Here is an 18,427-nt window from a genome sequence, read left to right as displayed (position 1 = left end):
CCAGGTGAAGGACCTTGCGGTTCCTTGGGGCTCCGAGGTGCACCAGAGGGAACCAGCAGCATGCCATAAAGACACATAGCATGGTCCTAAGAAATTTTTGGGATTTGCTGTAGCATCGCAGATAGACCCGGAAACGCGAGGTGTGCCAGGAGAAGATTTGGAATCAGCCCTCAAGTAGATAAAGGTCAGGAGCGAGACAGAAGCACGTTAAGCGGGCACGAGATGCTTCCTCTAGTCAGAGAGTGGCAGGTAGGAGTCTGGTCCTGCTTAGACTTTTTGTGCTTCTTTTTAGACTTCAAATTGCACTGTAAAAGAAGGGGTGGAGGCTACTGTAAAGGGACTCGACAAGCAAAGGGAGATTACATGCGCTTTAGTTAACATGCGCTCCCTAATTAAACAAACTGGAAGTCTGCGATTTGATTCAATCTCTGCGAATAGACTGCTTATTTGTTACAGAACCCTTGGCAAAAGAGGACTCTGGGCCAGATTTGGAGGCAGAGGTCCCTCCAGGCTACGTTATTTCTAGGCTAGACTGGCTTTTTAGAAGGGGTTGCAGATTAGCAGCAATATCAAGAGAATCAATTAAATGTATTTTAGAACCGGTGATCATTAGCCAGCAAGACTCCTGCAAGGTGGCACGATTCCATTTAAAAACCTCTACGAAAACCATTTTTTTGGGCTTCTAGTTTATCCTCTAGGTCATCGAACCAATTTTTCAGATTCTTGGGGTCAAGTCTTTGAATCTTTTCCGGTTAACACTAATTTCCTCCTACTGGACGATTTTAATTTTGAACTCCTGTAATGACTCGAAAGCTATTCTTGAGTTTATGGCTAATCTCCGATTCGCTCAGATGGTCAAATCTCCCACTCATAGTGGTGGTCACACCTTGGATGCGGTCTTTGCCAACTATACTGGCTTGGTTGTTGGGGATATCCTCCCTTCGAGTTGGGCTTATCATCGGGCAGTGACTTTTTGAATCTCAGTGCCTTCCTCTCATGTCAGTGTGGCTCATGTTCAGCGGAAATCTGGATCCTACAGAAATCGGAGCAGGATTACACCGGCAGAAATGGACCTGGCCTTCAATAATTCCTTTTGGGGAATGATCGTCTGTAGGACTCTATGGTGGAACGTTTTTGGAGGATAGGTCAAGACAGGGGTTGATAACGTGGCACCTTTAAAAGCTAAGATTTGCACAAGGATTAAAGCATCTACCCCATGTTTCTGATGAATTTAAAGACCTCAGACAGCAATGTCACAGGCAGGAACTAAAATAGAGATCAAATTTTGCCCCTGCTGATGAAGAGAAGCATAAAGCTCTGTTACTCTATTATAAGAACTCTATCGGTGAAGCAAAATCCTCTTTCTGTTATTAAAATCAAATCAGCTAGTAATTCCATTAAAAAACTCTTTAAGGTAGCGAAGGAGCTCAACAACCCTCCTGTCCAACAAAGAATCAAAAATTCACAAATTTTCTGCATTAAAGTAGCTGTATATTTTAGAGAAAAAATCCTCAGGATACATTCCGAATTCAACATCCATGCTGGTGGGGTTGTTATCTCAGAAGCCTTTTCTGATCTCACTCATTCCACCTAACCCTCTTTGTTTCTCGCATATCAACTTTGCAAGTCAAAGACTATCTCCTGAACATGAATCTGAGGTCTACGGCTGATCTCTGCACCACTAGAATTCTGCAACTTGCTCCTGACCACATTCGGTATTTCTGCAAAAAAGTTTCAACCTTATACTGGAAACAAGAGTGTATCCCAGTTTATTAAAGGAAGCCATAGTCATGCCTTTGCAGAAAAAACCTAATGTGGACCCAGAGGACTTGAAAAAACTTTGTCCCATTTCATTGTTGCCGACACCAGCAAAATGGTAGAAAAATACATCAATCAGGAGAAAGTTTTATTTATTATTACTCATGAGCTCCTGGATCCCTCCTAGAATGGTTTAGGAGCGGACACAGTACTGAGTCTGTCCTTACTGCTGCAGCTGATTGCATCCACTGCAGGTAGACCAGAGTGGTGCCGCCATCCTAGTGATGCTTGATTTATCAACGGAGTTCGATACAATATCACCTTATCGCCTGGTCTAATGTCTCCAGCATGTCGGGTGAGAGTCACTGCAGTGGCCCTCCCTCCACTCCTTCCTAACTGACTGGGTCCAAACAGAAAGCTGTGGAGATCTCAGCACGAAGGCCTTTAAGCTCCGCTGTGGTGTGCCTGCAGGGTCTTCCCTCAGCACAACTCTTTTTTATCTTTACGTCTCTCCCACCTTGCTGAGCTGGTGCGATCTTTTGGGTTCCAAGTGCTATCCTATAGGGACAATACACAAATTATTGTGTCTATCTCGGAGAACCTGCAACTGGTAGCTGATAAATGCAAACAGTGTATGAACGACATTAGACTATGGATGAAAGATAACTGTCTAAAACTGAATGCAGAAAAAAACTGAGATCCTTGTATTCAGGGCTTAGCAGTCGGTTTGGTCTGAGTTATGGTGGACTGAGACCTGTGGGCTTTTACCGAACCAGGGGAATCAGCCAAAAACCTGGGGGTCATCTTTGACGGTTTGTTCAATTTTGACTCACAGGTCAGTCGTACCATCAGTGCGTGTTTTTTTTATCATCAGGATATTGAAGAAAATCTTCTTTTTATCCCCCACAACTTCGAGTATTAGTAGTCACTGCCATGATAACCTCACATTTAGATTATTGCAATGCTCTATATCTGAATATTAACAATTCCACCCTGCTTAAGCCTCCGGTGATTCAGAACGCAGCATCCTTTCAGTGGTATATTCTTAATAGACTGCTAAGAACATCCTTTAACAGGAGAGTGATTGTTCCCAGGTTTCGTAAAACCAGATGGGGGTGCCGCTCCTTCTTTGTCGCCACAGATAAATTGTGCCTGCTCACAGTGGACTCCTTCCCTCTGTTACGCAAACATCCTAAAACCTGGATCTTCTCTCTCCCGTGAGAATCTCTCGGTTTTCAGTCTGTGTTTCCCTGTTTGGGTTAGCACTTTGACACCCTTTGGGTTTAGTGCACATTATAAATTAATTTCATTTACATTTCGCTGACCTTCTTTTCCACCAGGACCAATAACTATGTGGAGACTTCCGGTGCTTGGCGACATATACCTTCGCCTCACTGTCCCAGATAGCCTTCAAATTCATCTAAGTGCATTAATGGCAGGCCTTTGCTTGTGACAGTCCCTACAAGGTTTGAACCCTGTAGTTATAGGTGGTGCCATTTGACTAGGGTAACAAGAAAACTTCGGTTATTCAGGGCCAAAATACCCTTGGGTGAACGTGTGCTTTACAAATACACATATTATGTTACATATGACGTGCACACTGGTATTTTAGAGTTAGTTTGAAGAGATAGGTCTTGTAAACAGACGAGGGTCAGTTCCAGACCCTTATCTGCTGGCATGAACTAAAAGGAACTGACACCAGCATGAATATGTGGCCATTATATACAGCTCTGCATATCACTTCCAGAGCAAAACAATAATAGAGCAGGCATGCAAGACTCCATCTAATGGTGCGCAGGGATACTGCTTGAAAATGTTCAAGTCCAGTCTGATGCCTGCGGAATGTTCAATAGGGGAGGTATCTGCAGTTAGAGGTATCCATCAAAAATATCGTTTTAGCTGCGTCACACTGAGTGGTCCTCCATTTCCTTTCTAGTTGTTGGCAGTGCGGTTTTGCATTGTTCGCCTTAAGTTGGCAGGGTATGCCCAGATGTGGGTCCCTTGCTCACTTTGCCACTGGATTCAAGCTAGCCTGGCTGAGGGGTGTTACCCCAAAACTGGTCCCAGGATGCTTGTTTCCGGTCCAGGGAAGACCTGGCTTGACAGTTCGGTCTGGACTGTTCCCCTGAGGTACAGGGTTAAGACTGATATGCCTATGGCTGGGTCTGAACTGGGGTGGCGAAGTGAGCTAAAGAACGATGATGGATTCAACCAAGATCTGTGACTGGGGGTGAGTGTCTGAAATGTTTCAACACACCGTCCATCATCTCCTTGTGTTTGCTTAGTGCCGTTTTACAGAGCTTAGTTCCAGAGTGAACCAAGATGCAGGACTACAGCAAGAATTGCAGATTTGTTTTTTTACTGGTGTGTCAAGGGCAGAAAATAATCCAATTGTTATAACTCAGCACGTCAGTTTCCATGACACCCTATAATGTGGGCAAATTAATTGCCAAAATAGAGTTAAATATGGGTCTGTAACTTTGTGTCAATGTCTCTCTAAAGGTTAAAAAAAAAGTTAATCAATTTGACTGAGGTGAACTTAGGAATAGAAAAAGGCACCACAAAGTGAATGCGTGTCCTCATGTAACGTAACTGGTGCTATGTAAAGCGCTCCGATACCCGTTTGGATTTGGGTCAAGTACGCGCTATATAAAACTCTGCAAGAAAAAAAAAGTGGTCTGAACAGGGCAGGTGGAGGGTAATTTTACAGGAGAGATCATCACGGTTAGAGAATATCAAATCTAATGTGTGGAAGGAGATAAGATAATGCACAGGCATACAGTTATACCATAAGCTTGCAGATGAATCTGGCAACCTCCATAACTTCTCAGTTCCTTTTGAGATTTGCCCATGGATGTAAAATAACTATCTCAGCCTTTAATGGAGAAAAACTTGAAATGCTCAAAGCTCTTAAGATGCTGCCATTAGATGCTTTTCAAAACTTTACAATAACCATGAACAAAACGAATACAGAACTTGAATAAGTGTGTGGTCATGAGATGCAGAGTTCCAAGTCTGGAATTTCAGGAAGGGATAAGTTCTTGGTCCTGTTGGAGGAGGCAGATGCAGGTTATGCAGTCACACCCTGAAACTACTCGCCCAAGACAAAAGCTTTGTACTCATGCTCAGAAGTTGAATATTTCATGAAAACATGTCTTTGAAAAAGGTGTTGCACTGGGTGCACTTGCAATGGAAAGCACTCCCTGGTGGCTGCATCTAGCGATACACAGCTCAGCAAGGTGGGCTCAAGCAAGTTCTTCCACTCAAACCACCCCACCCCTCCCCCAGTTTGAAGTGAAACGCAACTGCATGAGTTGCTATTTGTTTTTGGGAGTAACTGTCAGAGAAAAACGGGTCCAGAAGCATTTTTTACCCTCTTCCACACACAATGAGAGATGGAGCACAACTACATAAGCCTACTGTCAGTCACATGAACACTGCCTATTTTCTCTCAACACACTTCAGGTGCTGCCCATCTTTTATCCATGGCATTCATTCTCGTCACTGCTTGTCCAAGGAGAAGGGCTGAATGCATGCAGACAGGGTATAGGAAAACAACTAAAAGCACCCTGGGGAAATCTGTGTGCACTGTGATGCTGGACAGATTACCACAGTAGGCCACTGTATCAGCTATTAGTGCCCTAATTTGTGCAAGAATAAGTATCGCGGCCCAAAGTTTTGATCAGAAACCCACAGCTGGCGCTTTCGAAAGTTGGGTGTGGGATACCAAGGATACGTAGTCTGGAGTCCCACCTGATTACTCTTTCATCCATCACCAGACACTCCCTTCCTCTTTACAGCACTACAAAAGGTTCTTTTTTATCCCTGCTTTATTTCTTTGTTCTTTTTCCGAATTTCTCTTCCTTCTCCTTTGCCCCTTTTGTGTTTTTCTCTTGCTTGCCCTGGGTCAAAGTCTGATGAGGAAAAATAAGTGCTGGTCTCAAAAATGAGTGCCAGTGGGCCCTACCTGCAATCACAGGCTGAAGTTAAGCACGGACCTCTGCACCCAGTATTCATTGCATGAGGATGTCTCCGCTCCAAAAATTATGAAAAACATCCAAGTATCCACATATCCTACAAGCTCTGCAAAAGTGTGCACCTCAAGGAAACTGGCATCTCGCTCACTGGTGAATTATGCAAAGCACACATCCATCCTTGAGTGCCAAGTAAACATTATGGTCCTAACTGAGACAAGCATAGCACAAACTCACCCAAAGTAGTCAAGAACTTCAGACACTGCTCCCACTAGGGAGTCCAGTACATTCGCTCTCTTAAGAAGGAGAGCAGAGCAAATTTGGTAGCCATGAGGGACACAAGACTACTGTTCTTGAGGCGTTATACAAAACACTAGTCCAAGAAGAAAGCAGACATGATGCTAGCCCATTCAGGATCACAATATATCTCCCCGAAGTAAGACATAGCAAAGCATACATCCACTCCCAAAAAAGTCAGACAGCACATACTCACTGCCTGGTGTCATAACCACACCAGAAACATGGCGACCCAACGCTTCTACAGCACTCCATTGAGGCACACCACTCTACTGCCTAAAGGAGTCTGCTCCACTGTACACCCATACCTAAATAGGAATGCACCCAAAACATACGCCCCCAAATTAGTCATTCACATATCTATGCATGATAAGTCAGGCAAAAAACACCCCTATCCATTTGTTATTAGCAATCCATGCACCCACACCTCAACATTAACAGCTTTTTTCAGGTCTGAGTTTCAGTAAGTACAAACAGAGCAAAACACTTCGAAATCAACATAACAGCATTACATTGTTGGCCATTAGAATGAGGGGCATTTTTGAACTGGGAGATCAAGATACATCATACCGAAAGCACACTGTCCGAAAACAATTAGAGTATATCCTTATTGACAAGATGGGAAAATAAAGAGCCCCACCTACAGGGCACAGTGTGTACCACACCCACATAAATGTAAGGAGTTACATTCACAGTCTCTGCCCATGAGACTTCTCTATCCATTACAACAATTGTGAGCCTTCAATGAATTAATTACTGATTAATAGGTTAATTAGTCACAGACATTGCACTATATGTGCAATGACCCAGTTATGAAGGATTCGTTTCCTAAGTGACAGCCAGTGGCCCTGCCTCTCTGCTCTTGAGTAAAAATCTGCTACAAAACTGATGATTGGCACCCTGTTTTCATCCTTGCTACTTGCAAGATTCAAGATATTTTTTTGGAAGCCTAGAGCCCTCACCACTTTCAACTGGTCAGTCTCGGGATGAATCATTTACCTGTGCGATGGCTGTCTCATTATCTGCCAGCCCCAGGAGGAATATCCTGACTTTGTCAATCCGGACAGGCACCGTCCGGCCTCGCCATTCCACTTCACCCATGGTGGCCGCCTGTTTTGCTCGCGTCTGGGTGATCAGTGACTAGAAGTGAAGAGAGATTTTTATTTTTATAGTTCATACCTTCCAACATGCATTTATTTCCAAACACTCAGGTGCATGTATTAACTGCTGCACTAACAGAGTGGAAACTAAGTTGAATATGATGAATAGCTGACTAATGGATACGATCAGGAGGTGGATTTTGGCAGAGTTCAGAATTAAAATTTGACATCACTATAAATAAGTGAAATTCCTAGCAACAAATTACCATGACGACACATTTTGTGCAATATTTCTATTTCTCTTACGCAATAGCACAAGCTATACAGTAAGACCCAAATTCAAGTACCACTGTAAAGGCCCAACTCACCAGCGGTGGGCCTTTCTGCTTCTTGACCTCCTTATGCCCTAATCACTTCTCCCTTTTCAGCACCATCCACTCCCCTGTAGTTCACTGGGTATTGTGCCAGTCAATGCATACATTTAGATAATTATTTCATTGCACTACAAAAGAACTGGGATGTTTTCAGGAATATCCTCATAAAATGCATGTGCAATGCAATCATATTTATACATACAAGCAGCAGAGGATGACTGCTCACTTCAGTGAGCACACTCACAGAACACCACTGCAAACCATTTCTGCCAACACCTCCAAAAGACCATGTCAAGGTGGTTAGACCAAAGGTAATGCTTTAGTGTGCTTATAAATGAATTATTTACCCCTACTTTGGTCCTTAACTCCTCTTTTCCTTTACAAACAGGAAAAACACCACATAGTTTGCTTCCTCCCTCTCCCTACTCTCCCCTCCACAGCCATGCTGGCTACAGCTCTTGTCACGAAGCTGGGGGAGAGGATAAGACAAAAGGAAATAACAATACAGAACGACTATGGTCAGCAACTTTCAATAACTATGACATCACGGGCCCCTTAAGTCATGAGCACAACAAAAATACCAAACATTAAGTATAGAAAATCCCAAAGCGAAAACAATACTTACCTTTAAGAGTAGTTTTCCTTGACGACACTAAATGACAGGGCTCAACTGGGGCAGGAAGATGATGAGGGATAGGACATAGAAGGGTCACATGATGCGTAAAAGCATTATGTCGAAGTGAGTACAGGAGGGACAACGGTGGGGGGGAATAGTTGGAGTAATGTTTGGGTTGTTTTCTATCTCTTTCGTCTGTTCGTCTGTTCAGCACTGCAGTCAATGGGGTTCGGCTGCATATGGTCTTTCTGTATTATTTTGCATATAAAATAAAATAAATTTGAACCATAAGTCCAGTTTAAACTTTGCATCCATTACAGATTTATATGCTGTGCATAAATCAGCCATTTAGTGGTTGTGTTCGGAATATTGTCTTGTTTTTCTCAAAAGAAAAGTGAGCATGGACCATAGGTGTGTTGAGAAGGGCTTGTTATGATGCTCAAACAAAGTTAATTGATACCTGATGGTGGCGGATATCAGCTGATGCCGGTTTAAGACTTCTAATTTTAATAAGAGACCAGCATTGGAACTGATTAGGCTTATCAAACCCCACCTTGTGTAACATCAGACTTATGCCCGGAAATCCTTCGAAAGAGTCACCATTTTCAGATTCTTTTTTTATTTCTCCTTCTACTTTGGTTTGTCAGTATTCTCTTGAGTTTGTAAATACACGTCTGCTGGTGGGGGTCACTTGTGAATCCAGAAAATTCTTCAAGCTGCAAAACTACACCTACATACCGATTTTGTTTTGCAGCGGGATTATTTTCATCGATTACAAAGCACTTTTCGTTGGGTTCTTTAAAGTGTGTGGTTACAAACAAATGCTTCAGTACTATTTGTCCCACTTTTGCTTCCCTGTTGATCTGAATGTTCAGGAAGTAGCATTTTGTGAAAGTATGAACCAACGATCATGTAGCAGCTGCGCGAATGTCTGCTAAAGCTATGCTGTCTAACAAGGCAAGTGTTGCTCCTTTTTTCCTCGTTGAATGCACTTTTGGTTTTTCTGTAAGGGTTGCTACATCTTGCGATAGTTCCTTTGATGACTGGAAGTTCCTTTCTTGTATGTGCGAAAGACGAAGAGCTTTCCTGATGTCCTTTGTCTTTCTAAATACTACATAACTGCTCTTTGGACATCTAACATGTGCAATGCTCTCTACACCTGTGTTTTAGGCTTTTGAAAAAAGATGGTGTGTGGATAGCTTGGTTAATATGGAATTTTTAATAACACCTTTGGTATGAATCTTGGGTTCATACCAATTCCCATTCTTGCCAGAATCCTCAGATTCTTCTTTCTACTGGTGACTTGTGTAGGAGGGTTCTTTGTAGGATGTCACTTGGCAGTGGAGTTCTGTCTCTTTCTCTTCTTGGTTGTCTCGTTGCCCTTTTTCATGCGCTGAAGCGCTGCACCTACTGCCTTTTCAAATATGCGGTCTCCTGTGAAGGGCATATTGATTATGGCACATTGGACCTCCAGCTTGAAACCGGAGATTGTCAGCCCAGCGTGCCTGCGAAAGGTAGCAGCTGTGCAAAGCGGTCTACTAGCAGGGGCGGGCTATTTATATCGCTCGACGCCCAAGTTGCTTTCAGTTCAGGACAAGAAGATTTTGTGTCTTTTTTGTCCCACAAACAACTAGACATTAAATCATAGTAAACGGACTGAGCTGTGGGACTTTAGAGCTCTCAGGCAACATTTCACTTCATACCTGTCATGCTGCCCTTTCCATTTGCATTCACACCTGTCATGCTCCCAGGAAGTAGTTGACCACAAAAAGGCAGTTATTTACTATCCGGTGGGCCCAAATCACTGGTCCTTTCAGGCTCCTTCCAACAATTCAGTTTCTCCCACAGAGTAACTTTAAATGACCCAAGCATTGTTTACGATTATTTACAGTGCAGAAGTGCCTGAAGGGGCCAAGTGTCTTCACGAGGTGACTACCAGTGCAAGACAGAAAATATCACCAGAACTTCTTTACAAGCACTTCTTGTGTTGTTTAGAAGGCCGACTATGCCAACACTAGAGGGCAAGAAGTGGAGGCCTTTAATGCAGCTCAGTTTAAATCACTTTAATATTCAGTTCTGACACCAGAGTAGAAATCTACTGTAAGGGCATATAAACCCATCACTTTAAAACCGTGCTTTTTGTCAACCTGCCATGATGATGCAAATCTTTAAACTGATGCAAGCTGTGATTTTTCACTCCTTCGCCGTGTTACAAAACATTCAAATTGTAAAAACTCTCCTCTTTGGCAACCTCAGTTAGCTGTGGCTTTCATGCATGTGATTTAATGCACAGACATTTGCAGTTGATAGTTTGTTGGTCTCCAGATCAGTATTTGCCCAAACTGTATTGAAACACAGCTGGTGCTGTGTTACAAGAAAACTTAGCCCCTGTCGATGGGAAATACAGCTGTGTTTAGAAAATATCAGATAATTGCCCATGTTTTTGGCCTCTCTATGTTTTTGCTCGTTGGTCTGTGTATGTCCCAAGGCAGTCAGTGTTGTGCACTACAGTAGAGACTTCATCTTTGTCCAACATCATGGAGGATGTCACCCATGTAATTCTGGCTCTTTCTGCTTGAGCTTGGCTCCACTCAATGCCAAGAGCTGAGATAAATATCACAAAACAAAATAATTTATAATATCCAAATTGAAAGACCAGAGGCTGCAATTAAGGTGAACACCACCAACTACTCTGCGGCAGGCAGACATGAAAATTTGTAGAACACTGCGGTAATAAAGAAGCGAGCTTTAGACAGCACAGCTAACCAGGGTGTCCATCATAGTTCCAAAATAATTGGCAACACCATATCGAATATGCTACTTACCAGTATGCATCTGTTCTTGGCATGTAGGGCTGCTGACATTCATATCTGTGCATAGATCGCCGCCTAGTGTTGGGTCCGGATGATTGCACATTGTTGTCCTGGAAGAGTCTTCGAAGTATCACGAGATAGGTGGCTCCTCCCCTGGACCACAGTGCGCATGGGCATCCCCTCCATCCTTAGATTGTTTTTCGCCATTGTGGCATAGATGGAGTGTAATACAGTGAATGATGACCATGCTAACTAGTAATTACTGAATGCTACAGCTGCTACAGGCGCCGGGGAGGAGGGTGGGCGATATGAATGTCAGCAGCCCTACATGCCAAGAACAGATGCATACTGGTAAGTAGCATATTCGGTTCGAGGCATGTGGGCTGCTGAATTCATATCTGTGCATAGATTATATAGCAGTCCCTCCATTTAGCGGCGGCTTCCCGTGCCAGCTGCAGCAGTCTGAAAAAGAGTTTTGAGAACAGCCTGTCCTACAGCTGCCTGCTGTCTTGAGTGTACATCTACACAGTAGCGCTTGGTAAATGTATGTATAGTGGACCATGTGGCTGCTCTACATATCTCCTCTAAAGGAGTATTTCCCAGGAAAGCCATGGAGGCCCCTAACTTTCGTGTGGAGTGGGCTCTTGGAGGAATTGTTAGTGTGCGCTTAGCTTTTTCATAGCAAATCTGTATACACTTAACGATCCACCTAGCTATTCCTGCTTTGGAAATGGGGTTGCCTTTGTGCTGTGGAGAAAAGGCAACAAACAGTTGTTTTGTTTTCCTGAAATTTTGTGTTCTGTCAATATAGTACATGAGAGCTCTTTTGATATCAAGTGCGTGGAGCATTCTCTCTGCTACATTCTCAGGATTAGGATAAAACACTGGTAGTTCTATGGATTGGTTCATATGGAACTGCGAAATTACCTTGGGCATGAAAGTAGGGTTGGTGCGTAGTAAGACCCTGTTGGCATGAACCTGTATAAATGGCTCTTGAATGGTTAGTGCCTGAAGTTCACTAACTCTTCTTAGTGAAGTAATGGCAATTAGGATAGCTACTTTCCATGTTAGAAATTGAATCTCACAAGAGTGTAGAGGTTCAAAAGGTGGTCCCATCAGTCTGGTGAGGACCACATTTAGGTTCCAGACTGGTGAAGGAGGGTGTCTTGGAGGAATCACACGTTTGAGTCCCTCCAAGAAAGCTCTGATGGCAGGCACTTTGAACAGTGAGAGGTGCTGCCTGTTCTGAAGGTAAGCTGCCAGTGCGGTTAAATGTATACGGATGGAATTGTATGCTAGATTGCATCGGTATAAGTGTAATAGATAACAGATAATGTTTTGCGTTGATGCATCCAGCGGATTGATGTCATTATTTTTACAATAAATGACAAATCTTTTCCACTTAGCCGCGTAGCAGGCTCTGGTAGTGGGTCTCCGTGCCTCCTTGATGATATTCATACATTCTGGAGGCAAGTTTAGGTAGCCAAATTCTAGGATCTCAGGAGCCAGATCGCCAGGTTCAGCTGTTGCGGATCTGGGTGCTGAATCTCGCCATGGCTCTGCGTTAAAAGCGTGGGTGTTAGCCGTAGTCTTTGATGCGGTACCACGGAGAGTTCCAGAAACGTGGTGTACCATGGTTGGCGTGCCCACGTTGGAGCAACCAGGATGAGCGTCATTGAGTGTTGCCTCAGTTTGCGTGCCACCAGCGGTATTAATGGTGCTGGGGGAAAAGCGTACGCAAATCTGCCTGACCAGTTCATCCATATTGCATTGCCCTGCGACTGTGGATGTGGGAACCTGGCGGCAAAGTTTTGGCATTTTGCGTTTTCCCTTGTGGCGAATAGGTCTATCTCTGGATGACCCCACTGTTGGAAGTACGGTTGGAGGACTGATGGATGTATCTCCCACTCGTGTATTTGGTGGCTGTGTCTGCTGAGCAGATCCGCCATCTGGTTGTCCTTGCCCGGGAGGTGTTCCGCCATGAGGAAGATGTTCCTCTGAATGGCCCACTTCCACATGCTCTGAGCCAGATGAGACAACTGTGGGGAGTGTGTCCCTCCCTGCTTTTGTATGTAGTACATGGTGGTCATGTTGTCCGTCCGGATCAACACGACTTTGTTGCACAAGTGTACTTTGAATGCCTTCATTGCAAGGAAGATTGCCATGAGTTCCAGAAGGTTGATGTGCATCCTCCTTTGCTGTGTCGTCCATAGTCCCTGCACTGTGTAATTGAGTACATGAGCTCCCCATCCCTGGAGAGACGCGTCCGCCGTCAGTATGATTTGTGGGACAGGCTCTTGGAACGGTCGGCCCTTGCAAAGGTTTTGTGGATTCCACCAATGCAGAGAGTTGTATGCCCGACCGCTCACCAACACTAGGTCCTTCAATTGGCCGTGAGCCTGATTCCACTGACGTGCCAAGCACTCCTGAAGCGGGCGCATATGTAACCTCGCGTGTGGGACTATGAAGATGCAGGAGGCCATCATGCCTATCAACTGCATAAACACTCGCGCCGGTAGTGAGTGTTGAGGTTTGAACTTTTTTATGAGCAACTGCATGCTGTTGATCCTCACTGAATTGGGCTGTGCCGTGGCTGCCAGAGTGTCTATGGTCGCGCCTAGGTACTGCTGTACGTGGGTGGGTTGAAGGTGGGACTTTGGATAATTCAGGGAGAAGCCAAGGCTGTGAAGAAGGTGAATGATGTGGGTTACGTGGTTGGCACACTGCTGGGCCGACTTTCCCTGGATAAGCCAGTCGTCCAGATAAGGATAGACATGTATGTGCTGTCTCCTTAAGTGCGCCGCCACTGTTGCCAGGCACTTGGTGAACACTCTGGGTGCCGTTGTTACTCCGAAAGGGAGGACTTAGAACTGGTAATGTTGATTGAGAACAGTGAACCTGAGATATTTTCTGTGTGATGGGTATATGGAAATACGCATCTTTGAGATCTAGTGTTGCGAGAAAGTCTGCCTGTTTGAGCAACGGCAGCACCTGTTGCAAGGTGAGCATGTGAAAATGCTCTGACAGAATGTAACGGTTTAGAGGTCTTAAATCCAGTATGGGTCTGAGAGACCCGTCCTTTTTGGGGATCAGAAAATACAGTGAGTACACTCCTGATCCATGTTCTTCTGCTGGCACGAGTTCTATGGCTCCTTTTTGGAGCATACTGAGAACTTCCTGGCGGAATAAGTGCAAGTGCTCTGCGGACATAGGACGGTGTCTTGGTGGTATGTTTGGTGGAGTGGATGTGAGCTCCAGACAATAACCGTACTGGACAATGTCTCTCACCCACCTGTCTGTAGTGATGGACTTCCAGACCGGCAGGCACTCCTGGAGTCTCCCCCGACAGGTGTTACGTGGTCGGGGGGTAGTGACAAGGCGTCACTGTTTGTTGGTGGCGGAGGACCTGGAGCTGTTGTTCCCTCGGCCTCTGCCTTTGACGTTGTTTCCACGGTATCCACCTCTAGTATTCTTATTATAGGTGGTCTGTGAACCTCCTTTAGTGTACTGCGACTGTTGGGAGTTCTGGTTCTTAGATGGTCCTCTGTTGCTAGAGCGACGAAAGGACCCACTCCGAAACTGCTGTGATTGCAGAGCCACCATAGACTTTGCAGTCTCTGTATCTTTTTTGATCTTTTCTAGGGTGGTGTCAACTTCGGGACCAAAAAGGGAGTCAGGGTTGACAGGTTGATTGAGTATCGTTGTCTGTATCTCTGGTTTGAATCCTGAGATTCTCAACCAAGCATGTCTTCTTAACATGACGCTGGTTTTAATAGCCCTAGCTGCAGTGTCCGCTACGTCAAGAGCGCACTTAATGGAAGCGGTGCTTATGAGCTTCCCTTCTGTAATAAGCGACTCTGCTCCTTCCTTAAACTGATCTGGGAGGTGCTGTAGTAGTGTCTCTAGGGTATCATAATGCGCCCTGTCGTATCGGGCCAGAAGTGCCTGAGTGTTGGCAATTCTCCAGATGTTAGCTGCCTGTGCAGCAACTCTTTTTCCTGAAGTTTCCAAGACCTTAGACTCCTTGTCAGAGGGAGGAGCATCACCCGTTGTCTGTGAATTGGCTCTCTTCCGAGCATTGGACACCACCAACGAGTCCAAAGGCAACTGGCCTCTTATGTAGGTAGGGTCCACAGGAGCTGGCCTATATTTTTTGTCAATCCTAGGGTTTAGTACTCTCGCCCTTGTGGTCTCCTTAAAAATGTCCGTAGCCGGTTTTAGGACCCCCTTCAGCATGGGCAGAGTCTTAACAGATCTTTCTGAGGTAGAGAAGGTATCCATCAGAAAATCATCCTCAATAGGATCAGTGTGGAGCTGTACATCATGATTGTTAGCCGCTCTCTTAATCAAGGCATTGAAAGCAGCAGTATCCTCAGTAGGAGATGATTTTACTACATATGCCTGTGTGTCTGGAGCAGCATGTGGGTCCCCTGTACAATATCGTCCACCCAAGGTTGGTTTTGATCTTCAGGGTCAGTGTCCATAGGATAAGTGTCCTCAACATCACCAGCATCCCCTGCATCCACATCAAACTGTGTGGGTGAGAATGACTGAGGCTCCTGGTCACAATATTGAACATGTTCTACCAGAACTGGTGATGTGGTCCTCTTCTTCTTCAATGGAATTTTGTATGGCTCCATTGATTTCTCTGGCAGTATCTTTCTTTTATATATTGAAAGTCTACCAGTCTCCGCATTGATAAACTGCCTTGGCTCCTCATCTTCCGGAGGTACTTCGACAGCTCTCTGTCCCATTGGCATTCCTGTTGGTGCTTCGACAGGTTTCTTCGGGTCGACCCCTTTTTGCGGCTCGGGACCCTTCTTTGCGTCGAACATCCTCGGTCGTACCGCCGGTGGTAGTCCGAATTTTATGTGCGTCGACACGATGTGAACTGCGCTGACCGTCTTCGGCTGCGGGTGTGCTTTTGCGCCGAGCATGGAAGCCGTGTCGTGGATGCGGAGTAACGACTCCGACACCTTCTTCTTTAGGAAGGGAAACGGTGGTGTTGATTCAACACGTTCCTTCGATACCCTTTTGGACGTGGAATCAAACCCCGAACCAGACGCCGTGTTCTCGACACAAGGACTGGGATGGGTCGGCCGTCGCGAGTCGCTCTGTTGTTTTGTGTCGACGATCCTCGGCGCCGATTTTTTCGGGTCGGCAACCTTGACCTTGGTTGTCGGCGCCGTCTTCGGCTCGACGTCCCCATGAAATCTCTGGGCGTTGACGGCCTTCTTTTGTGTGTTCGGCTCCGAGGCCTTCGAGGCCTTGTTGCCGATGAGAGACTCTTTCACTTTCGTTTTCGAGTTAGGTGCGTGTGCCTTCAGTTTCGATTTCGGTTGATCGAATGATGGCGCTTTTGATACCGATGGCTCTTTAGGGTAGTTCGAAGCCGGGCCTTTATGCGGGGCTGTAGAATGAGAGGAATGATCTTGGGTAAGGCCTTGTGGCGATCCCTCGACCTGAGCCTTATCGAGTGCCTCTCTGGGCCCTGTACCGACATGTGGGCCTAGCTCATCTTCTGAGCCATCCTCCTCGGCCCCAAGGGCCTCTTCGTCGTCTCCTACCTCTTCGACGACACCATCTTCCCGTTCATCTACTATACGCTCGTCTTCGGCATCATAGTCGGATTCTCGCTCCGAAGCCGGATCCGATAGCTCCCCCCGAACTTCAAGGTCCACGATCTCCTCATCTTCTGTCCCGAAGATGTTGTCCGGGTTCAGCGTCGCTTTCTGCGCCTCGAGCCAAGCTGCTCGACGAATGCGAAGGGTCTTCTTCGATCGAAACCTGGAACATGCCATACAGGTGGCTTCGTCGTGGTTTGGAGAGAGGCACTTGTTGCACACCGGGTGCACGTCGAAGCGAGCATACTTAGCGTTGCAGAGAGGGCAACGCTTAAAAGGGCTATTCGATGTCTTTGGTTCCATTGTTGTTGATCTACTCGAGAACGCCCTCGACAATTATACTTGGCGCCGAACGAAAACAATACCGACGAATGTAAAGGCCTAAATACTCAAAGAGCTAAGATTAGGACTTCCGAACCCAATGGCGGAAAAAAACAATCTAAGGATGGAGGGGATCCCCATGCGCACTGTGGTCCAGGGGAGGAGCCACCTATCTCGTGATACTTCGAAGACTCTTCCAGGACAACAATGTGCAATCATCCGGACCCAACACTAGGCGGCGATCTATGCACAGATATGAATTCAGCAGCCCACATGCCTCGAACAAAGTAAATACACATACAGGTAATCTCATTATAACTAGTCTGGGATTATCCTGAAAGTCTGGCATGGATCCTGACCTGCCTTCATGGACGTCTCCGCAACAATTCTCTTGTTTATCTTTTCCTCCTGAAAGCTCCTTATATGGCAGTTTTCTTAACATATGTTTTCATAATAGCCTCTCAGACTGGAATATGCGTGGTTTCGTCTGTCTCATTTTGGTAATCTGCTGATTTATTGCAGGCAACTGTCTACACTCCAGTTATTCCTAAAGTAGACACGTTATGCAGACTTTTCAGAGTCAGTCAGTGTTATCATGTTAGGCTCTACATGACACATGAATGACTTTCCCCATTTTAGGGATAGGGAGTTTCAGCTATTATTCGGTGCAAGTGATCACTGGCTGCTTCTGTTTAAAATGGCATCAGGAATTGGCCGTGGCAGCCTGTAATGCATCACGTGGGCAGGGTGAGATGTCCTCCACAACACTAAACTCCATGGAAGAAAAAGATGTGCAAACGAATTGCATCACTGAATACTGACCTCCCATCCCCAATACAATTGTGGTACAAGACTATTGAGGACAGAATGAAGGGCAAAATATTGAAAGGTAAGTTTACTTGGGGAAGGATAGATTTACTTTTCCTAAATCCACATCTGCATACCATGAAGATGTATCTACTGCGTAGGTACATACTTGCGGAGTTAGGTATAGAAAACTAGACTTACTAAACCTGTCAATATTATTTTTTCTGAATATAGTCTCCTCAATATTGTTTCCTATCGATATTCTGGGGTCGATGTTCATTTACATCCCATGCAGAGGTATCCGTGATGTTTGTGTTTGTTGACATGCTATATATGAGGGAGGAGTTGAAGTTTACTGCTCAGTACTGCTTTAGAAGCATATTTTTAGCTTTAGAAATGCTAAGGAGGAATGCCAACCATCAATAAGCAGATGGGCCCCTAAACCTTTAGTGCAGCCTAGCCCCTCTGGTGTTTGCTGGAATTAGTTGATGGTCAGTTCTTACCTACTAGAAGGGGACTTTGTGTTATATTTCCACTCTTTCCTCTATTTTCATCTACATTCAAGGAGGCCAGTCCACCCTCACAACAGCTCTTTGTGGAACTGCTTCAACAACCCCCATTGCCGGCACCAGCATCTACTATTTGGGAGGTTGGTGCTTAGAGTGAGTCTATGTAGAGTGTGTGCATTTCTGCACTGGATGCCAATCTCTGCTGGGGATCTCCCTGTGTGTATCTATAGGGGT

At 45.3% G+C, this 18,427-nt stretch overlaps 1 protein-coding gene across 1 annotated transcript in view; it reads right to left on the bottom strand.

Moving 5' to 3' along the window:
* SRP68 (signal recognition particle 68) overlaps positions 1-18,427 on the bottom strand; it is a 326,066-nt gene that overhangs the window by 122,132 nt on the left and 185,507 nt on the right. Inside the window, exon 8 of the mRNA XM_085616948.1 lies at positions 7,029-7,169. Coding sequence (XP_085473074.1) covers positions 7,029-7,169 — 141 coding nt within the window. The remainder of the gene's footprint in view (positions 1-7,028; positions 7,170-18,427) is intronic.

This window comes from Triturus cristatus, chromosome 7 (assembly GCF_964204655.1).
Source record: "Triturus cristatus chromosome 7, aTriCri1.1, whole genome shotgun sequence".
NCBI lineage: Eukaryota > Metazoa > Chordata > Amphibia > Caudata > Salamandridae > Triturus > Triturus cristatus.
This window is presented reverse-complemented; position numbering and strand designations above follow the sequence as displayed.